Source organism: Mobula birostris, chromosome 6 (genome assembly GCF_030028105.1).
Source record: "Mobula birostris isolate sMobBir1 chromosome 6, sMobBir1.hap1, whole genome shotgun sequence".
Classification (NCBI taxonomy): domain Eukaryota; kingdom Metazoa; phylum Chordata; class Chondrichthyes; order Myliobatiformes; family Myliobatidae; genus Mobula; species Mobula birostris.
In genome coordinates this window covers 8,748,133-8,764,708 of record NC_092375.1, presented here as the reverse complement: position 1 = coordinate 8,764,708, position 16,576 = coordinate 8,748,133, and the positions used below count along the sequence as shown (strand labels likewise).

Genomic DNA, 16,576 nt, shown 5'->3' with positions numbered 1-16,576 from the left:
GTGACCTATGAGAAGCCCTGGAACATAGGAGATTAAGGTTGACATGATAGAGGTACGTCTGTAAGATAAAAGTTAGAATTATTTGTCACATGTATATCAAAACATACGGTGAAATGCTTCGTGTCAATGACCATTGCAGTCTGAGGATGTGTTATTAGCAGCCTGCAAGTGTCTCCACACTTCTGGCGTAAACATAGCATGCCCACAACTCACTATCCCTAACCCAAGCCTCTTTGAAAGGTGGGAAGAAACCGGAGCACCTGGATGAAATCCATACGGTCACAAGGAAAACATACAATCTTCTTGCAGGTCGTAGCAGCAATTAAACTCTGATCCCTGGCACTGTAAACCATTACGCTGCCGTGCCACCCCTGGTTGCCTGCACGGCATAGACAAGGTCAAAGCATATAGTCTTCTTCTGGCAGAGGAGGTTAAAAACAAGTGGACATAGGTTTAAGATTTAAAAGAGACATCAGGGCAATTTCTTCAACCAAAGGGTTGTGAGTATTTGGAATGAGCTGCCAGAATTAGTGGTTGGGAGGGGCATATTGACACCATTTAAAGGCCACCTATGTAAGGGCATGGAAAAAAAGAGGTTTAAGAGGGCTGTGGGTGAAACATGAGCAGACAAGACTAGCTCGCTGGGAAACACAGTCAGTATGAACATATTGGCCAACGGGCCTGTTTCTGTGCTCTATGAATAAACTGAAAATGTAATGGGGATCAACAGCAGAATCTGAATCAGTTTTAATTCACCAGCGTACGTTGTAAAATTTGTTGGCTGTGGTAGCAGTACAATACAATACATAATAATGGGAAAAAAACATGAATTACAGGAAATGTATAGATATATATATAAAATACATATGTAAATAAGTAGTGTAAAAATAGAAATTAAAAAGTAGTGAAGTAGTATTCACGGATTTAATGTTCATTCACAAATCAAATGGCAGAGGGGAAGAAGCTGTTCCTGAAACATTGAGAACGTCCAAGAGTGATTCTGTTCCATATAGACATTGATGATGCTACATGAACTGTTGTCAATATAGCTGCTAAAAAGAATGTAGCTGGCTGTATAATGAGAGCATTTTTCAAAAAGTAGCTTCATGAGAGGGGAGTGAATCAACCTCTTGTGTGAGGATCTTTCTAAAGGCTTTAAATACAAAGTGCAGCAGGTGGCTTTGAACCATTACCCTTTCCCTGCTAATCCTTTAGTGATCAACAAGCTTACCGAATGTCATTGTTACTGAATGGAGTAATTTCTGTTGGAAGGTTTGTCGGGTCAGTCATAACACAAGAGTAGGTGCAGACTAAACATTAGTGTCTTGCTTTTCTGCTTGCTTCAACATTTATTCAGAGCTGGAGAGGATACCAATTGTTCTGTGGACTATTTACAAAGATGCTGTGTAAAGCCAGAATGCAGAGTCAGGGGGCACACAGAGGTAGCTGGCTGGCTTAAACCAGAATCAGCTTTACTTTCACTGACATATGTTGCGAAATTTGTTTTGTAGCAGCGGTACAGTGCAATACATACAGAAAAGTTTCTAAAAATTCTGAATGTACAATATGAATAAAATCAATAGTGCAAAAGCAAAATAGTGAAGTAGTGTTCAGGGGTTGGTTCATGGTCCATTCAGAGTTCTGATGGCGGAGGAGGAGAAGCTATTCCTAAAACACTGTGTGTCTTCGGGCTTCTGTACCTCCTCATTGATGGTAGTAATGAGAAGAGGATATGTCCTAGATGGTGAGTGCCCTTCTCCATGGATGCCATCTTCTCGAGGCATCCTGAATCTCATATTCCTAATGAAATATAGTCAATGGTGCACCTTCATTGTGCATCTGTGTTGGGCCCAGGGGAGATCTTCAATGATGTTTGCACCAAGGAACATGAAGCTGCTCACCCTTTCCATTGCTGACTCCTCGATGAGAACTGCTGTGTGTGTTCTCCCGATTTCCCCTTCCTAAAGTTCATAATCAATTCTTGGGTTTTTCTGACGCTGGGTGCAAGGTTGTTTTGAGTGCAAAGTGGTTGCTAGAGGCAAACTAGGCTATTTGAAGTTGTAAGAGGTAGAACAATGATCGTTAGCAGGATAATTGCGTAGAACATTCATGTTCATAATTTTTTCTTTGTAACATGAAATCAGACATTGCAGTAATTTCTAAATGGGAGTGGCTATGGCAAAATGATAGGACATTAATAAACTTCAGGAATGGACATACTGCTAGCAAATTATTTTAAAAGTTGCGTATTATTTATAGGAAGAGATGAGAGGCTGTATAGTATCAGAAAATAAAGGGGTCGTAAGTAACCGAGTCTGTTATGGTGGTGATAAAGGTTAAGAAGATCACAGGGCCTAGAGTTTAATTTTTGAGGAATAAGGAATATTTAGACCACATTTGGAGAACAGTGTGCAGTTTGGTTAATAGGTGGGGGTGGGAGGAGATTGGCAAGTGCGATAACCAGATTTGCACGGATGTTGCTGGCAAGTATTGCTACAGTAATCTTAGAGTCATAGAGCACTACAGCACAGAAAAAAGCCCTTTTGACCATCTAGACCGTGCCGATGATATTTTGCCTAGTTCCATTGACTTACACCTGGATCCATCCATGCGCTTATCCAAACTTCTCTTTAGTATTGCAGTGTGGCTTGTTCCACACTCTGAGTGAACCATCTCTGGTTTCTAATTCCTTCCATTACTTCCGGTCCTCCAGCATCCCCCAGATCTGTAACACTCCATGATGTTTCTGCACGACCCCTTCTGAACGACCTTCCTCTGCCCCCTACCCTCAATCCTTTCCCTGTTTGCACTTGGGAGTATGTTCGTAAGGCACCTTCTTTAACTGCTGCAGTCACAGTGGTAAAGATACTTCTACACTATTGACAGAGGGGGAGTTACGAACTTTGACCTGGTGATGTGAGTGAGTTGAGATGCTTTGGGCATGGGGCAAAGGTGGTTCTCATACCTGATGTTCCAGACCCTGTGTAGTGCAGCTTCCATGGATCCTATCAATCTCTTGGCAACTCTATCCTTACACACTTTTTAATATTCCTATCAACGCAGTAACATAGCAGTTAGTGTAATGCTTTACAGCAGTTTGGTATTCATTTTCCACCACTGTCTGTCAGGAGTTTATATGTTCTCTCTGTGACTGCGTGAGTTTCTTCCATGTGCTCTGGTTTCTTCCCATATTCCAAAAGACAAACAAGTTAGGGCTAGTGAGTTGTGGGCATGCTATATTGTGCCAGAAGCTTGTCGACACTTGTGGGCTACCCCCAGCACACCTCGGACTATGTTGTTTGTTGAAGTAAAACGAAGCACTTCACTGTGTATTTCAATGTACGTGTAACAAATAAAGCTAATGTCTAAAATTTATCTTTAAACTGGCTTGTCTCAATTAAAATCTGTAAGTGATTTAAAAGTTCCATCTTACCAAAAACATGTGCATAAAGTTCAAAATACATTTTATTATCAGACTACATCTATGTCACTGTATACAATCCTGAGATTCATTTTCGTGCAGACACGCTCAGCATGAATCCTTGCAATTACTGTACGCAATGCCCTTCCTTGCTTTACAGGTTACCCGCTTCTGACTCTGTAACACAAATCTATTCATTCTCTCCAATGTGCAGGAGCGTCGGAATCTACCATTTATGCGTGAATTACGATATCTATTTGCGCTAATGGTTAGCTCCAAGAGAAAGTATGTGGATCCTTCAAGAGCTGTCGAAATTCTGAAGGATACGTTCAAATCCAATGACTTGCAACAGGTGAGATTTGGGAAGTGGATCATCAAGAATGTGCAGATTAACAATTTGTATAATATCTTTTGTTTAAAATATCTCTGAAACCAATGAAATGTGAATCCCTGTCCAAGCTTTATTTGGGAGGGAAAGAAAGATTTTTCAATGTTTTGAAAAAAAATATTTATGCATCTGATCCCTGTCTTTGCTGATTAAATTGCTCAACATTGGTTGGTAAGTTGATGGAGAAGATCCTGACAAACAGGATTTAGGAACATTTGAAGAGGCATAATATGATTAGGAATAGTCAGCATGGCAGGTCGTGCCTTACAACTATAATCACTCAGCAATCACACTATGATAATACAGGTAATAGCCATTTGAATCTACACATTCTACACATTAAAGGTCAATAATTGTTCAGAATTAGCAAAATAACTGTGCAATAGTAAATGTCACCCTAGAATCCTTCATCTGCTTCCTTATCTGCCTTGGTTTGTCAAATGGCTCTGGCCTCCTCCTGTGCAAAGGGGACCTATGCTCTCCAAAACCCTCACTTGCCTGGGCACATTATCTGTAAACTGTCCCTGCCTGGATATTATCATAGCATTGCCTTGTTAACGATTTTCACAGCTGTTGGCCTCTTTTCCCTTCTTGTGTAAAGCCCACTATCATACCCATTGGCAAATGTAAACAGATGCATTACTGGAATTTGGATTATTTGGTCTGTCACACGTTGATCTTGTAACTTCCTGCAGCCTTTCAGTCCTGTTGAAGTCCCTCCAGTTCTAGTCTTGTCTAACCTTTTAATTCGTCACCTTTCATCTGTGTGTTTCCTACTCTACCTATAGCTCAGCATCTCTCCATCTTGTTCTCCTTCAGAGTATTCCTTGAAGATCGTGCCTTTCATCAAACTTTCAGTAGTTGGTTCTAACTTGTTGTTTTATCAAATTATAGAACATAGAACAGTACATGGCCTTCAGCCCACGACATTGTGCCAGTCTTTTAACCTATTCCAAAATCAATCTAACTCTTCTCCCACATAGCCCTCCATTTTTCTTTCAACCATGTGCCTGTATAAAAGTTTCTTAAATGTTTCTAATGTATGTGCCTTTACCACCATACCAGGCAAGTATATTCCATGCACTCACCTCTCTTTGTGTGATAAAACCTGCCTCTACATCCCTCCCTATACTTTCCTTCACTCACCTTAAAATTATGCCCCTTCCTGTATTGGGCATTTCCACCTTGGGGAAAAAGTTAATGGCTATCAGCTATATGTATCAAGTCTCACACCTCTTTGAAGCCACCTGTCATCTTCTTGATAAATGTTCCCATCTTGTGTGCTAGAGTACCATATCTTGAACATGCACGTGGCTCTTTAATAAGTATTTATAATCCTCTATACCTTCTTCCCCACCTTTTTATTCTGTCGTCTTCCCCCTTCCTTTCCAGTCCTGAAGAATTGTCTCAGCCTGAAACATCGACTGTTTATTCATTTCCATAGCTGGTGCATACCCTGCGCTGAGTTCCTCCAGCATTTTGTGTGTGTTTAAAGTCCTCTCTCTTATTTTGTAGCAAGATGTGAGTGAGTTTACACACAAGCTTTTGGATTGGTTAGAAGATGCATTTCAGGTGAAGGCAGAAGAAGAGAGGTAAGCGGAAATACATCTCAAGGCGAAATTGTGAAGTTAGTTATTATCCACATGAATTGCTGTTCTGTGATTGTACTTAATGCATTAACTACACTCCTGCACTTTCCCTCACTAGTGAATGTGAGCTGTCCCACCTGTAAATTCACTCCTCATTCCATATTCCTCTGCGTTGCTTGTAGTATATAGGTAGATCTAATTGTATGTGTGACAAATAAGCTACTCTCTATTACATAGCTTTTATAGAAGCAGGAAATACATTTCAGTAAACCTGCACATTGCTTCATAGAGTATTACCGTGTCTTATTTTCTTCTGGGGATTTCAGAATCAGAATCAGGTTTAATATCATCAGCATATGTTGTGAAATCAGTTAATTTTGCAGCAGTACAATGCAATACATGATAATAGAGATAAAAAGCTGTGAATTACAGTAAGTATATTAAATAAGTAAGTTAAATAAGCAGTGCAGAAAATAGGAAATAAAAAGTAATGAGGTAGTGTTCACGGGTTCAATGTCCATTCAGACACTGGAGGAGAAGACTCGGCAGTCCTACTTTAACGGTGTATTGTGAACCCATCAATCTGAATCTCTACATCGGGAAGGGATGGAGTTAACCAAGATTCCGTGAAACAAAAGACGCAAGTGGTCCTAATGTCCCTCTGATAAATCACCCTAGCTGTGAGGTCAAAGGGGAAGAAGCAGGAAACACCAGAGATGTTCTGGAATGATTAATAAACCAATTGTTTGGAATCAAATGACCTTGCCTGGTGTCTCAGGGCTGGTTGTGTCTGCACCTACACTACCCCTTCTCCCGCCCGGCGCTCCTTCTCTGCCACCTGTGCCACACCACTCCTCCAGCGTTTCAGTCTTCTACTCCCATTTTTTGGTGCTTCTGCAAAATTTACAAATTTGCTCTCTGCTCCATGTTGACAAATACAGCATTGTGTAAAAGTCTTAGATATTATATGTGTCTAAGACTTTTGCACACAACTGTATAACGTTGAAATATGTTAACAAACTTCTGTTATTTTGTTAGAGATGGTGAAAAGCCAAAGAACCCAATGGTGGAACTCTTCTATGGGCGATTTCTGGCTGTTGGGATGCATGAAGGTAACACAGATCAAAGTTAATGTTGTGAAGATGCTATTTAGTGATTTTAGTTTTAAATCGTGATTTTTTTTTTTTCCAAAGTGGTCAGAGTTTGTTTGTAATCCTTTTTGTGTAATTTTACCTGTTTGCTGTCCTTCCTTGATCCTGGAGATACGTGCTTTCAGGCTGCTGAATGGAGGAAGAGGAAGAGAGTATGTCCAGGGTAGGTGGGGTTTTCGATTATGTAGGTTGCTTTATGGAGGCAGCAAGAAGTGTCGACAGGGTCCATGGAGGTAGGCTGGTTTCTGTGATGAGCTATGACCATGACTCTGCAGTTTCTTGTGGTCCCAGGCAGAGCAGTTGCCATGTGAAGCTGTGTTATATCCAGGTAGGATGCTTTCTATGGTGCATCAATGAAAAGGGGACATGCCACATTTCTTCAGCGTCCTGAGGAAGTAGAGTGCTGCTGAGCTTTCTGGACCGTAGCTGGATCAGTTGATAGGGTAGTCTATTGGTGATCACTCCTAAAAGTTTGAAGCTCTCAACTCTCTTGAGCTCAGCACCGCTGATGTAAACAGAAGCATATGCATCGCCCCCTTCCTGAAGTTAATGACCAGCTCTTTCATTTTGCTGACGTTGAGGGACAGATTGTTATCGTGACACCATGTCACCAGTCTCTCTGTTTCCCTCTTGTATCCCGACTATTGTTCTTAAAGATTGAAGTTGGAGGAGTTGGGCTAGCACAGCAGTTAGTGTAACGCTATTACAGTGCCAGCAACGTGGGTTCAATTCCCGCTGCTGCCTGTAAAGAGTTTGTACATTCTCCCCTTGACTGCATGGTTTCCTCCCACAGTCCAAATTAGTAGGTTAATTGGTCACATAGGTTTCCCACGGGTGCTCCAGTTTCCTCCCACATTGCAAAGATATACCTAATAGTCACATGGATGTGATTGGGCACCTTGGGCTTGTTGGGCCAGAAGAGCCTGTTACTGAATAAAAATTAATAAATGTCAATGCCCATATACTGGGGAATCAGACAATAAATGAGCCTTTAGCCATACTAAAACTGTGAACATCAAGGTTAACTTGAATACACCTCAAACTTTGCAACAGGGAAGAAGTTTGAGAACTCTGAGATGTTTGGCCAGTACCCTCTGCAGGTGAATGGATTTAAAGATCTCCATGAATGCCTGGAAGCTGCGATGGTTGAAGGCGAGATCGAGTCAGTACAGGTGGAAAATTCTGTGACATCCGCTAAGTCTGGACAAGAGGTGAGTTGTTTCTTAGCTCATGCCATGCTGAAGGTGATGTCCCACATGTTGATGTATTGAAGGGAGAGACAACTTCAAGGGTCTCTGTTTATTTTGGCTTATCTTCCTCGCAGTCCAACTGCGAGCAGAAACCCAGAACAAATATTCTGGTGGAAATAGTCTTCCTTTCCTGCAGGATACTTTTCTATGTTATACTAAGTTTGGGATATTCACAGATCAGAATTTGTCGTATTCAGTAAGTATAAAATCTGAAAGTTTAGGACACTGTTTCATAGAAACATAGAAAACCTACAGCATAATACAGGCCCTTTGGCCCACAAAGTTGTGCCGAACATGTCCCTGCCTTAGAAATTACTAGGCTTACCTATACCTATCCAAAAGTCTCTGAAAAGGCACTATCATATCCGCCTCCACCACCATTGCCGGCAGCCCATTCCACACACTCACCACTTTCTGAGTTAAAAAAATCTTACCCTTGACATCTCCTCTGTACCTACTCCCCAGCATCTTAAACCTGTATCCTTTTGTGGCACCATTTCAGTCCTGGGAAAAGACCTCTGACTATCAACATGATCAATGCCTCTCATCATCTTATACACCTCTTTCAGGTCACCTCTCATCCTCCGTTGCTCCAAGGAAAAAAGGCTGAGTTCACTCAGCCTATTCTCATAAGGCATGCTCCCCAATCCAGGCAACATCCTTGTAAATCTCCTCTGCACCCTTTCTATGGCTTCCACATCCTTCCTGTAGTGAGGCGACCAGAACTGAGCACAATACTCCAAGTGGGGTCTGACTAGGGTCCTATGTAGCTGCAACATTACCTCTCAGCTCCTAAATTCAATTCCACGATTGATGAAGGCCAATACACCGCACGCCTTCTTAACCACAGAGTCAACCTGCGCAGCTGCTTTGAGCGTCCTATGGACTCGGACCCCAAGATCCCTCTGTTCCTCACACTGCCAAGAGTCTTACCATTAATACTATATTCTGCCATCATATTTGACCTACCGAAATGAACCACTTCACATTTATCTGGGTTAGACTCCATCTGCCACTTCTCAGCCCAGTTTTGCACCCTTATCAATGTCCCGCTGTAACCTCTGACAGCCCTCCACACTATCCACAACATCTCTGACTTTTGTGTCATCAGCAAATTTAGTAACCCATCCCTCCACTTCCTCATCCAGGTCATTTATAAAAATCACAAAGAGAAGGGGCCCCTGAGGCACTCCACTGGTGACCAGCCTCCATGCAGAATATGACCCGCCTACAACCACTCTTTGCCTTCTGTGGGCAAACCAGTTCTGCATCCACAAAGCAATGTCCCCTTGGATCCCATGCCTCCTTACTTCCTCAATAAGCCTTGCATGGGATACCTTGTCAAATGCCTTAAATCCATATACACTACATCTACTGCTCTACCTTCATCAATGTGTTCAGTCACATCCTCAAAAAAATTCATTCAGGCTTATAAGGCACGACCTGCCCTTGACAAAGCCATTCTGACTATTCCTAATCATATCATACCTCTCCAAATGTTCATAAGTCCTGCCTCTCAGGATCTTCTCCATCAACTTACCAACCACTGAGGTAAGGCTCACTGATCTATAATTTCCTGTGCTATCTCTGCTCCCTTTCTTGAATAAAGGAACAACATCCGCAACCTTCCAATCCTCCGGAACCTCTCTTGTCCTCATTGATGATGCAAAGGTCATTGCCAGAGGCTCAGCGATCTCCTCCCTTGCCTCCCACAGTAGCCTGGGGTACATCTCATCCAGTTCCGGCGACTTATCCAAGTTGATGCTTTCCAAAAGCTGCAGCACATCCTGTTTTTTAATATCTACATGCTCAAGCTTTTCAGTCTGCTGCAAGTCTTCACAACAATCACCAAGATCTTTTTCCGTAGTGAATACTGAAGTAGAGTATTCATTAAGTACCTCTGCTATTTCCTCCGGTTTCATACATACTTTCCCACTGTCACACTTGATAGGTCCTATTCTTTCACGTCTTATCCTCTTGCTCTTCACATACTTGTAGAATGCCTTGGGGTTTTCTTTAATCCTGCCCACGAAGGCCTTCTCATGGCCCCTTCTGGCTCTCATAATTCCCTTCTTAAGCTCCTTCCTATTAGCCTTATAATCTTCTAGATCTCTAACATTACCTAGCTCGCTGAACCTTCTGTAAGCTTTTCTTTTCTTCTTGACTAGATTTATTACAGCCTTTGTACACCACGGTTCCTGTACCCTACCATAACTTCCCTGTCTCATTGGAACGTACCTGTGCAGAACTCCACACAAATATCCCCTGAACATTTGCCGCATTTCTTCTGTACTTTTCCCCGAGAACATCTAGTCATAGTCATAGTAATACTTTATTGATCCCGGGGGAAATTGGTTTTCTTTACAGTTGCACCATAAATAATTAGATAGTAATATAACCATAAATAGATAAATAGTAATATGTAAATTATGCCAGGAAATAAGTCCAGGACCAGCCTATTGGCTCAGGGTGTCTGACCCTCCAAGGGAGGAGTTGTAAAGTCTGATGGCCACAGGCAAGAATGACCTCTTATGACGCTGTGTGTTGCATCTCGGTGGAATGAGTGGCTGAATGTACTCCTGTGCCCAACCAGTCCATTATGTAGTGGATGGGAGACATTGTCCAAAATTGCATGCAACTTGGACAGCATCCTCTTTTCAGACACCACCATCAGAGAGTCCAGTTCCAGCCCCACAACATCACTGGCCTTACGAATCTGTTTCCAATTTAAGCTTCCAATTTCCTGCCTGATAGCCTCATAATTCCCCTTACTCCAATTAAACGCTTTTCTAACTTGTCTGTTCCTATTTCTCTCCAGTGCTATTGTAAAGGAGACAGAATTATGATCACTATCTCCAAACTGCTCTCCCACTGAGAGATCTGACACCTGACCAGGTTCATTTCCCAATACCAAATCAAGTACAGCCTCTCCTCTTGTAGGCTTATCTACATATTATGTCAAGAAACCTTCCTGAACACACCTAACAAACTCCACCCCATCTAAACCCCTTGCTCTATGGAGATGCCAATCGATATTTGGGAAATTAAAATCTCCGATCACGGCAAGTCTGTTATTATTACACTTTTCCAAGATCTGTTTCCCTATCTGCTCCTGGATATCCCTGTTACTATTGGGCGGCCTATAAAAAACACCCCGTGAAGTTATTGACCCCTTCTTGTTCCTAACCTCCACCCACAGAGACTGCAGACAATCCCTCCATGGCGTCCACCTTTTCTGCAGCCGTGACACTATCCCTGATCAACAGTGCCACTCCCCCACCTCTTTTGCCTCCCTCCCTGTCCTTTCTGAAACATCTAAAACCCGGCCCATTCCTGTCCCTGAGCCAGCCAAGTCTCTGTAATGGCCATAACATCATATCTCCAAGTACTGATCCACACTGTAAGCTCATCTGCTTTGTTCACAACACTCCTTGCGTTAAAATAGACGCATCTCAAACCTTCGGTCTGAGCGCTTTCCTTCCCTATCACCTGCCTATCCTCCCTCTCGCACTGTTTACAAGCTTTCTCTATTTGTGAGCCAACCTGCTCTTCCCCGGTCTCTTCAGTTCGGTTCCCACCCTCCAACAATTCTAGTTTAAACTCTCCACAGTAACATTAGCAAACCTCCCCACCAGGATATTGGTCCCCCTGGGATTCAAGTGCAGCCTGTCCTTTTTGTACAGGTCACACCTGCCCCAAAAGAGGTCCCAATGATCCAGAAATCTGAATCCCTGCCCCCTGCTTCAATCCCTCAGCCATGCATTTATCCTCCACCTCATTCTATTCCTATTCTCACTGTCACGTGGCACAGGCAGTAATCCTGAGATTACTACCTTAGCGGTCCTGCGTCTCAACTTCCTTCCTAACTCCCTGTACTCTTTTTTTCAGGACCTCTTCCCTTTTCCTACTTATGTCATTGGTACCAATATGTACCACAACCTCTGGCTGTTCTCCCTCCCACTGCAGGATATCTTGGACACTATCTGAAACATCCAGGACTCTGGCACCTGGGAGGCAAACTACCATCCGAGTTTCTTTCCTGCGTCCACAGAATCACCTGTCTGACCCCTAACTATAGAGTCCCCTATCACTACTGCCTTCCTCTTCCTTCCCCTACCCTTCTGAGCCACAGGGCCAGACTCTGTGCCAGAGGCACGGCCACTGTCGCTTCCCCCAGGTAGGCTGTCCCCCCCCCCCCCCCCGCAACAATACTCAAACAGGAGTACTGATTGTCAAGGGGTACAGCCACAGGGTACTCTCCAGTACCTGACTCTTCCCCTTCCCTCTCCTGGCTGTGATCCTCAGGCCAGAGACACAGAATCTTATGTGGTTTGGTATTCATGATAGAGGTGCAGATAGGGTGCCATGGTAATAGTGCGTTGTTATTATAGCTTGGGACGTTCCACAGCTTGGAGCTCAATTCTGGCGCCATTCTGTAAAGAGTGTCTGTGAAATGCATGGGTTTTCCCCAGGTGCTCTGGTTTCCTCCCATAGTTCAGAGACTTACAAGGTGAGTTAATTGGTCGTTGTAAATAGTCCCATGATTAGGTTAGTGTTACGTTAGGATTGTGGCGTTGCTGCAGGCGTACGGCTCAAAGGGCTGCATCACTGAGTAAAATTCTGAAAATATTATTTATTCAAAGGGTTACCATCGACTTAATTCTCATAATTAAGCCTGGATGGTGGAGGATCTTTAATGGATGGCTCAATAAAGGGTTTTGTCTTGAAATGTCGACTGTTTATTCCTTTCCATACATGCTGCTTGACCTAATTTCCTCCAGGGCTTCCAGCATCTGCAGAAACTCCTGCATTTTTGATGGATTTTGCCTTCTTGGGACAACTCCTCCTGTCAATACTACCATTGGTAGGGAGAAATTCTCTTATCCAAAGAGCCTTATTTTTTTCTTAATCGGAATTAATGAAAATTTTAGAAACTTACAATAGTAATTTTTGGATAAGAGAACTGGGGGATTTTGGGAATCCAGAAGGAAAGTGGACTCAATGTAGAGAAATCGCCATGACTGACAGAGCATGGTTAAAGGACACAATTGTCCACTCTGACTTTTGATACTTAAGATTCATTACAAGGCACATTTAACAAATAACTAACTTGATTCTCCTCTGGGTTTGGTTCTGTTATTCACAAACTGTCCCTAACAGCTGTAGTAACACACACAAGGTGCTGGAGGAACTATGGAAGGGTTTAAAGAGTCGAGGTTTTGGGCCGAGACCAGGCTTAATATTCATCTCAGAAATACAAGTGATCAGGCTCCGATTTCTGTTAATGACATGTTTCTTTTTTGTCTCCACAGCACTGGTTTACTGCACTCCCACCTGTACTAACTTTCGAACTTTCCAGATTTGAGTTTAATCAAGCTTTGGGAAGGCCTGAGAAGATTCATCATAAGCTGGAATTTCCATCGGTCTTGTACATGGACAGGTATTGGGCTTAATTAGCATTGCTTTGAGAAGACTAGAAAACAAAAGCAAAACTGTAATGTAGAGGTTTTATCAGGCTTTGGTCAGTCTGCACTTGGAGTATTGTGAGCAGTTTTGGGCCCTTTATCTAAGAAAGGATGTGCTGGCATTAGAGAGCATCCAGAGGAGGTTGACAAGAATGATCCTAGGAATGAAAGGATTAATGTATGAGGAGCTTTTGATGTCTTTGTACTTGCTATACAACCTGTACTCACTGGAGTTCAGAAGATTGAGTGGTGATCTCATTGAAACCTATCAAATATTGAAAGGCCTGCATGGAGAGGATGTTTTGTTGCCCTAGTGGGAGAGTTTAGGACCAGAGGGCACAGCCTCAAAATAGAACAATGTCGCTCTAGAATGAAGATGAGGAGAGTAATTTCTTTAGCCAGAGGGTACTGAATCTGTAGAATCCATTGCCACAGGCAGCTGTAGAGGGCAAGTCTTTGGGTATATTTAAAGCAGAGTTTTCTTGATTAGTAAGGGTGTCAAAAGTTACAAGAAGGCACGAGAATGGTGTTGAGAGGGATAATAAAGCAGCCATGATGGAATGGTGGAGGAAACTTGATTGGCTGAATGGCCTAATTGTGCTGCTATGTCTTATGTTCATGTCCCTGCTTTGCTTCGTAACAATACTAAAGAAATAACTGATTTTTAAATGTCAGCTTTAACATGGTAAATCACACCAAGTTGTGTCATCAGATATAACAATAAACAGCAAGAAACACAGAACGGTGACCAAAATCTTCGTTGGAGAAGGGGCTTTCAAAGGCTGTCGGAAGAAGAAATCCAACATTTGAGGATGGATGGGGGAGGGAAAGAGTTGGTGGAATAGTAATGCAGACTTTAAAAGGTCTTATTCTGTTCTGCTCTGTGGAATTCTCTGATATCATCACTATCTTCTTGATATAGTTGATTCTTGGTGAGTATCAGACCATAGGATATAGGAGCAGAAGTAAGCCATTCAGCCCATTGAGTCTACTTCACCATTCAATCACAGGCTGATCCAATTCTTCCAGTCATCCCAACTCCCCTGCCTTCTCCACATACCCTTTGATGCCCTGGCTAATCAAGAACCTATCTATCTCTGCCTTAAATGCACCCAATGACCCAATGACTTGTCCCGCACAGCCGCTTGTGGCAACAAATCCCACAGATTTACCACCCTCTGACTAAAATAATTTCTCCGCATCTCTGTTCTAAATGGACGTCCTTCAATCCTGGAGTTGTGCCCGCTTGTCCTAGACTCCCCTTCCATGGGAAATAACTTTGCCATATCTGATCTGTTCAGGCCTTCTAACATTTGGAATGTTTCTGTGAGATTCCCCCCTCATTCTCCTGAACTCCTGGCAATATAGCCCAAGAGCTGACAGTCATTCCTTTTTTGGTAACCCTTTCATTCCTGGAATCATTCTCGTGAATCTTCTCTGAACCCCCTCCAATGTGAGTATATCCTTTCTAAAATAAGGAGCCCAAAACAGAATGCAATACTCCAAGTGTGGTCTCACAAGTGCCTTATAGAGCCTCAGCATCACACCCCTGCTCTTATATTTTATACGTCTAGAAATGAATGCCAACATTGCATTTGTCGCCTTCACCACCGACTCAACCTGGAGGTTAACCTTTAGGGTGTCCTGCACAAGGACTCCCAAGTCCCTTCGCATCGCTGCATTTTGAATTCTCTCCTCATTTAAATAATAGTCTGCCCGTTTATTTCTACCACCGAAATGCATGACCATACACTTTACAACATTGTATTTCATGTGTCACTTCTTTGCCCATTCCCCTAAACTATCTAAGCCTCTCTGCAAGCTTTCTGTTTCCTCAACACTACCTGCTCCTCCACCTATCTTTGTATCATCAGCAAATTTAGCCACAAATCCATTAATCCTATAGTCCAAATCGTTGACATACATCATAAAAAGCAGCGGTCCCAACACCAACCCCTGTGGAACACCACTGGTAACTGGCAGGCAGCCAGAATAGGATCCCTTTATTCCCACTCTGTTTTCTGCCTATCAGCCAATGCTCCACCCATGCTTGTTATTTCCCTGTAATCCTGTGGGCTCTTATCTTGCTAAGCAGCCTCATGTGTGGCACTTCGTCAAAGGCCTTCTGAAAATCCAAGTACATCACATCTACTGCACCTCCTTTGTCTACCCTGCTTGTAATTTCCTCAGAAAACTGCAGTAGGTTAGCCAGGTAAGATTTTCCTTTCAGGAAACCATGCTGACCTTGGCCCATCTTGTTATGTGCCTCCAGGTACTCCATAATCTCATTGCTAACACTCAATTCCAATAACTTCCCAACTACTGATGTCAGGCTAACAGGTCTATAGTTCCCTTTCTGCAGCCTCCCACCCTTCTTAAATAGTGGAGCAACATCTGCAATTAATAAAACTGTAAGATTAATTGGTGATACATTTTGTTTTTGAAAACAATGCACAGGTACATGGATAAAAATCGGGAAATAACCAGGATCAAACGGGAAGAGATCCGACGTCTGAAGGAACATCTCACAGTACTGCAGCAGCGATTGGAAAGGTACGGGAGCATCTGGAGTGTGTAATTGGCCGTTAGCAAACACAGTAGTATAGCAGTTAGTCTGACAGTATTACAACACCAGCGACCTTGGTTCAGTCGCAGCGCCATCTGTAAGGAGTTTGTACATTCTCCCTGTGACTGCATGGATTTCCTCCGGGTGCTCTGGTTTTCTCCCATATTCCAAAAATGTACGGATTGGTAGGTTAATTGGTCACATGGGTGGTATAAGCTTCTTGGTCCAGAAGGGCCTGTTACCGTGCTGTTTCTCTAACTAGAAATACATCAATCAAATTAAAAAGGCAACAAAACAACCTGATACAGCCGCTGTCAGGCGCAACTAGTTTAAAAGCTCAAACACCACCACCTCAAAGGCAGTTAGTGTGGGCAGTAAATGCTCAGCTAGATAAGGATGCCCATGTTACAGGACTGAATTAAAAAAGCAAGGCTGTAGATTTTTCTGGTCTGCTAATTGATAATTGTTTGAAAATTGTGTTCAATTCTCGTAACCTCAATGCAGGTAAGATGTGGAAACTTTAGAGAGGGTGTACAGGAGACTTACCAGGACTAGAGAGTATGTGTTATGAGGATAGGTTGAGCGAACTAGAGTTTTTTTCCCTCGGAGTGAAGAAGGATGAGAGGCTAATATGAGGGAGCATAATTTTAAGAGGGTTGTATAGGAATGATGTCAGAAATAGGAATAGTGTTAGGTGTGTGGAACGGGTAACGGTAGAGGCAGATACATTATTGTTTATGAGACTC

General features: G+C 42.8%; 1 protein-coding gene across 6 annotated transcripts in view; it reads left to right on the top strand.

Annotated features, from left to right (window-relative positions):
* Positions 1-16,576, top strand: part of usp25 (ubiquitin specific peptidase 25) — a 551,935-nt gene that overhangs the window by 403,799 nt on the left and 131,560 nt on the right. For all 6 annotated transcript variants that reach the window (XM_072259857.1, XM_072259852.1, XM_072259853.1 and 3 more), the window contains exons 7-12: positions 3,636-3,773; positions 5,325-5,401; positions 6,437-6,510; positions 7,603-7,760; positions 13,112-13,239; positions 15,722-15,817. In XM_072259857.1, coding sequence (XP_072115958.1) covers positions 3,657-3,773; positions 5,325-5,401; positions 6,437-6,510; positions 7,603-7,760; positions 13,112-13,239; positions 15,722-15,817 — 650 coding nt within the window. In that variant the 5' untranslated portion in view covers positions 3,636-3,656. The remainder of the gene's footprint in view (positions 1-3,635; positions 3,774-5,324; positions 5,402-6,436; positions 6,511-7,602; positions 7,761-13,111; positions 13,240-15,721; positions 15,818-16,576) is intronic.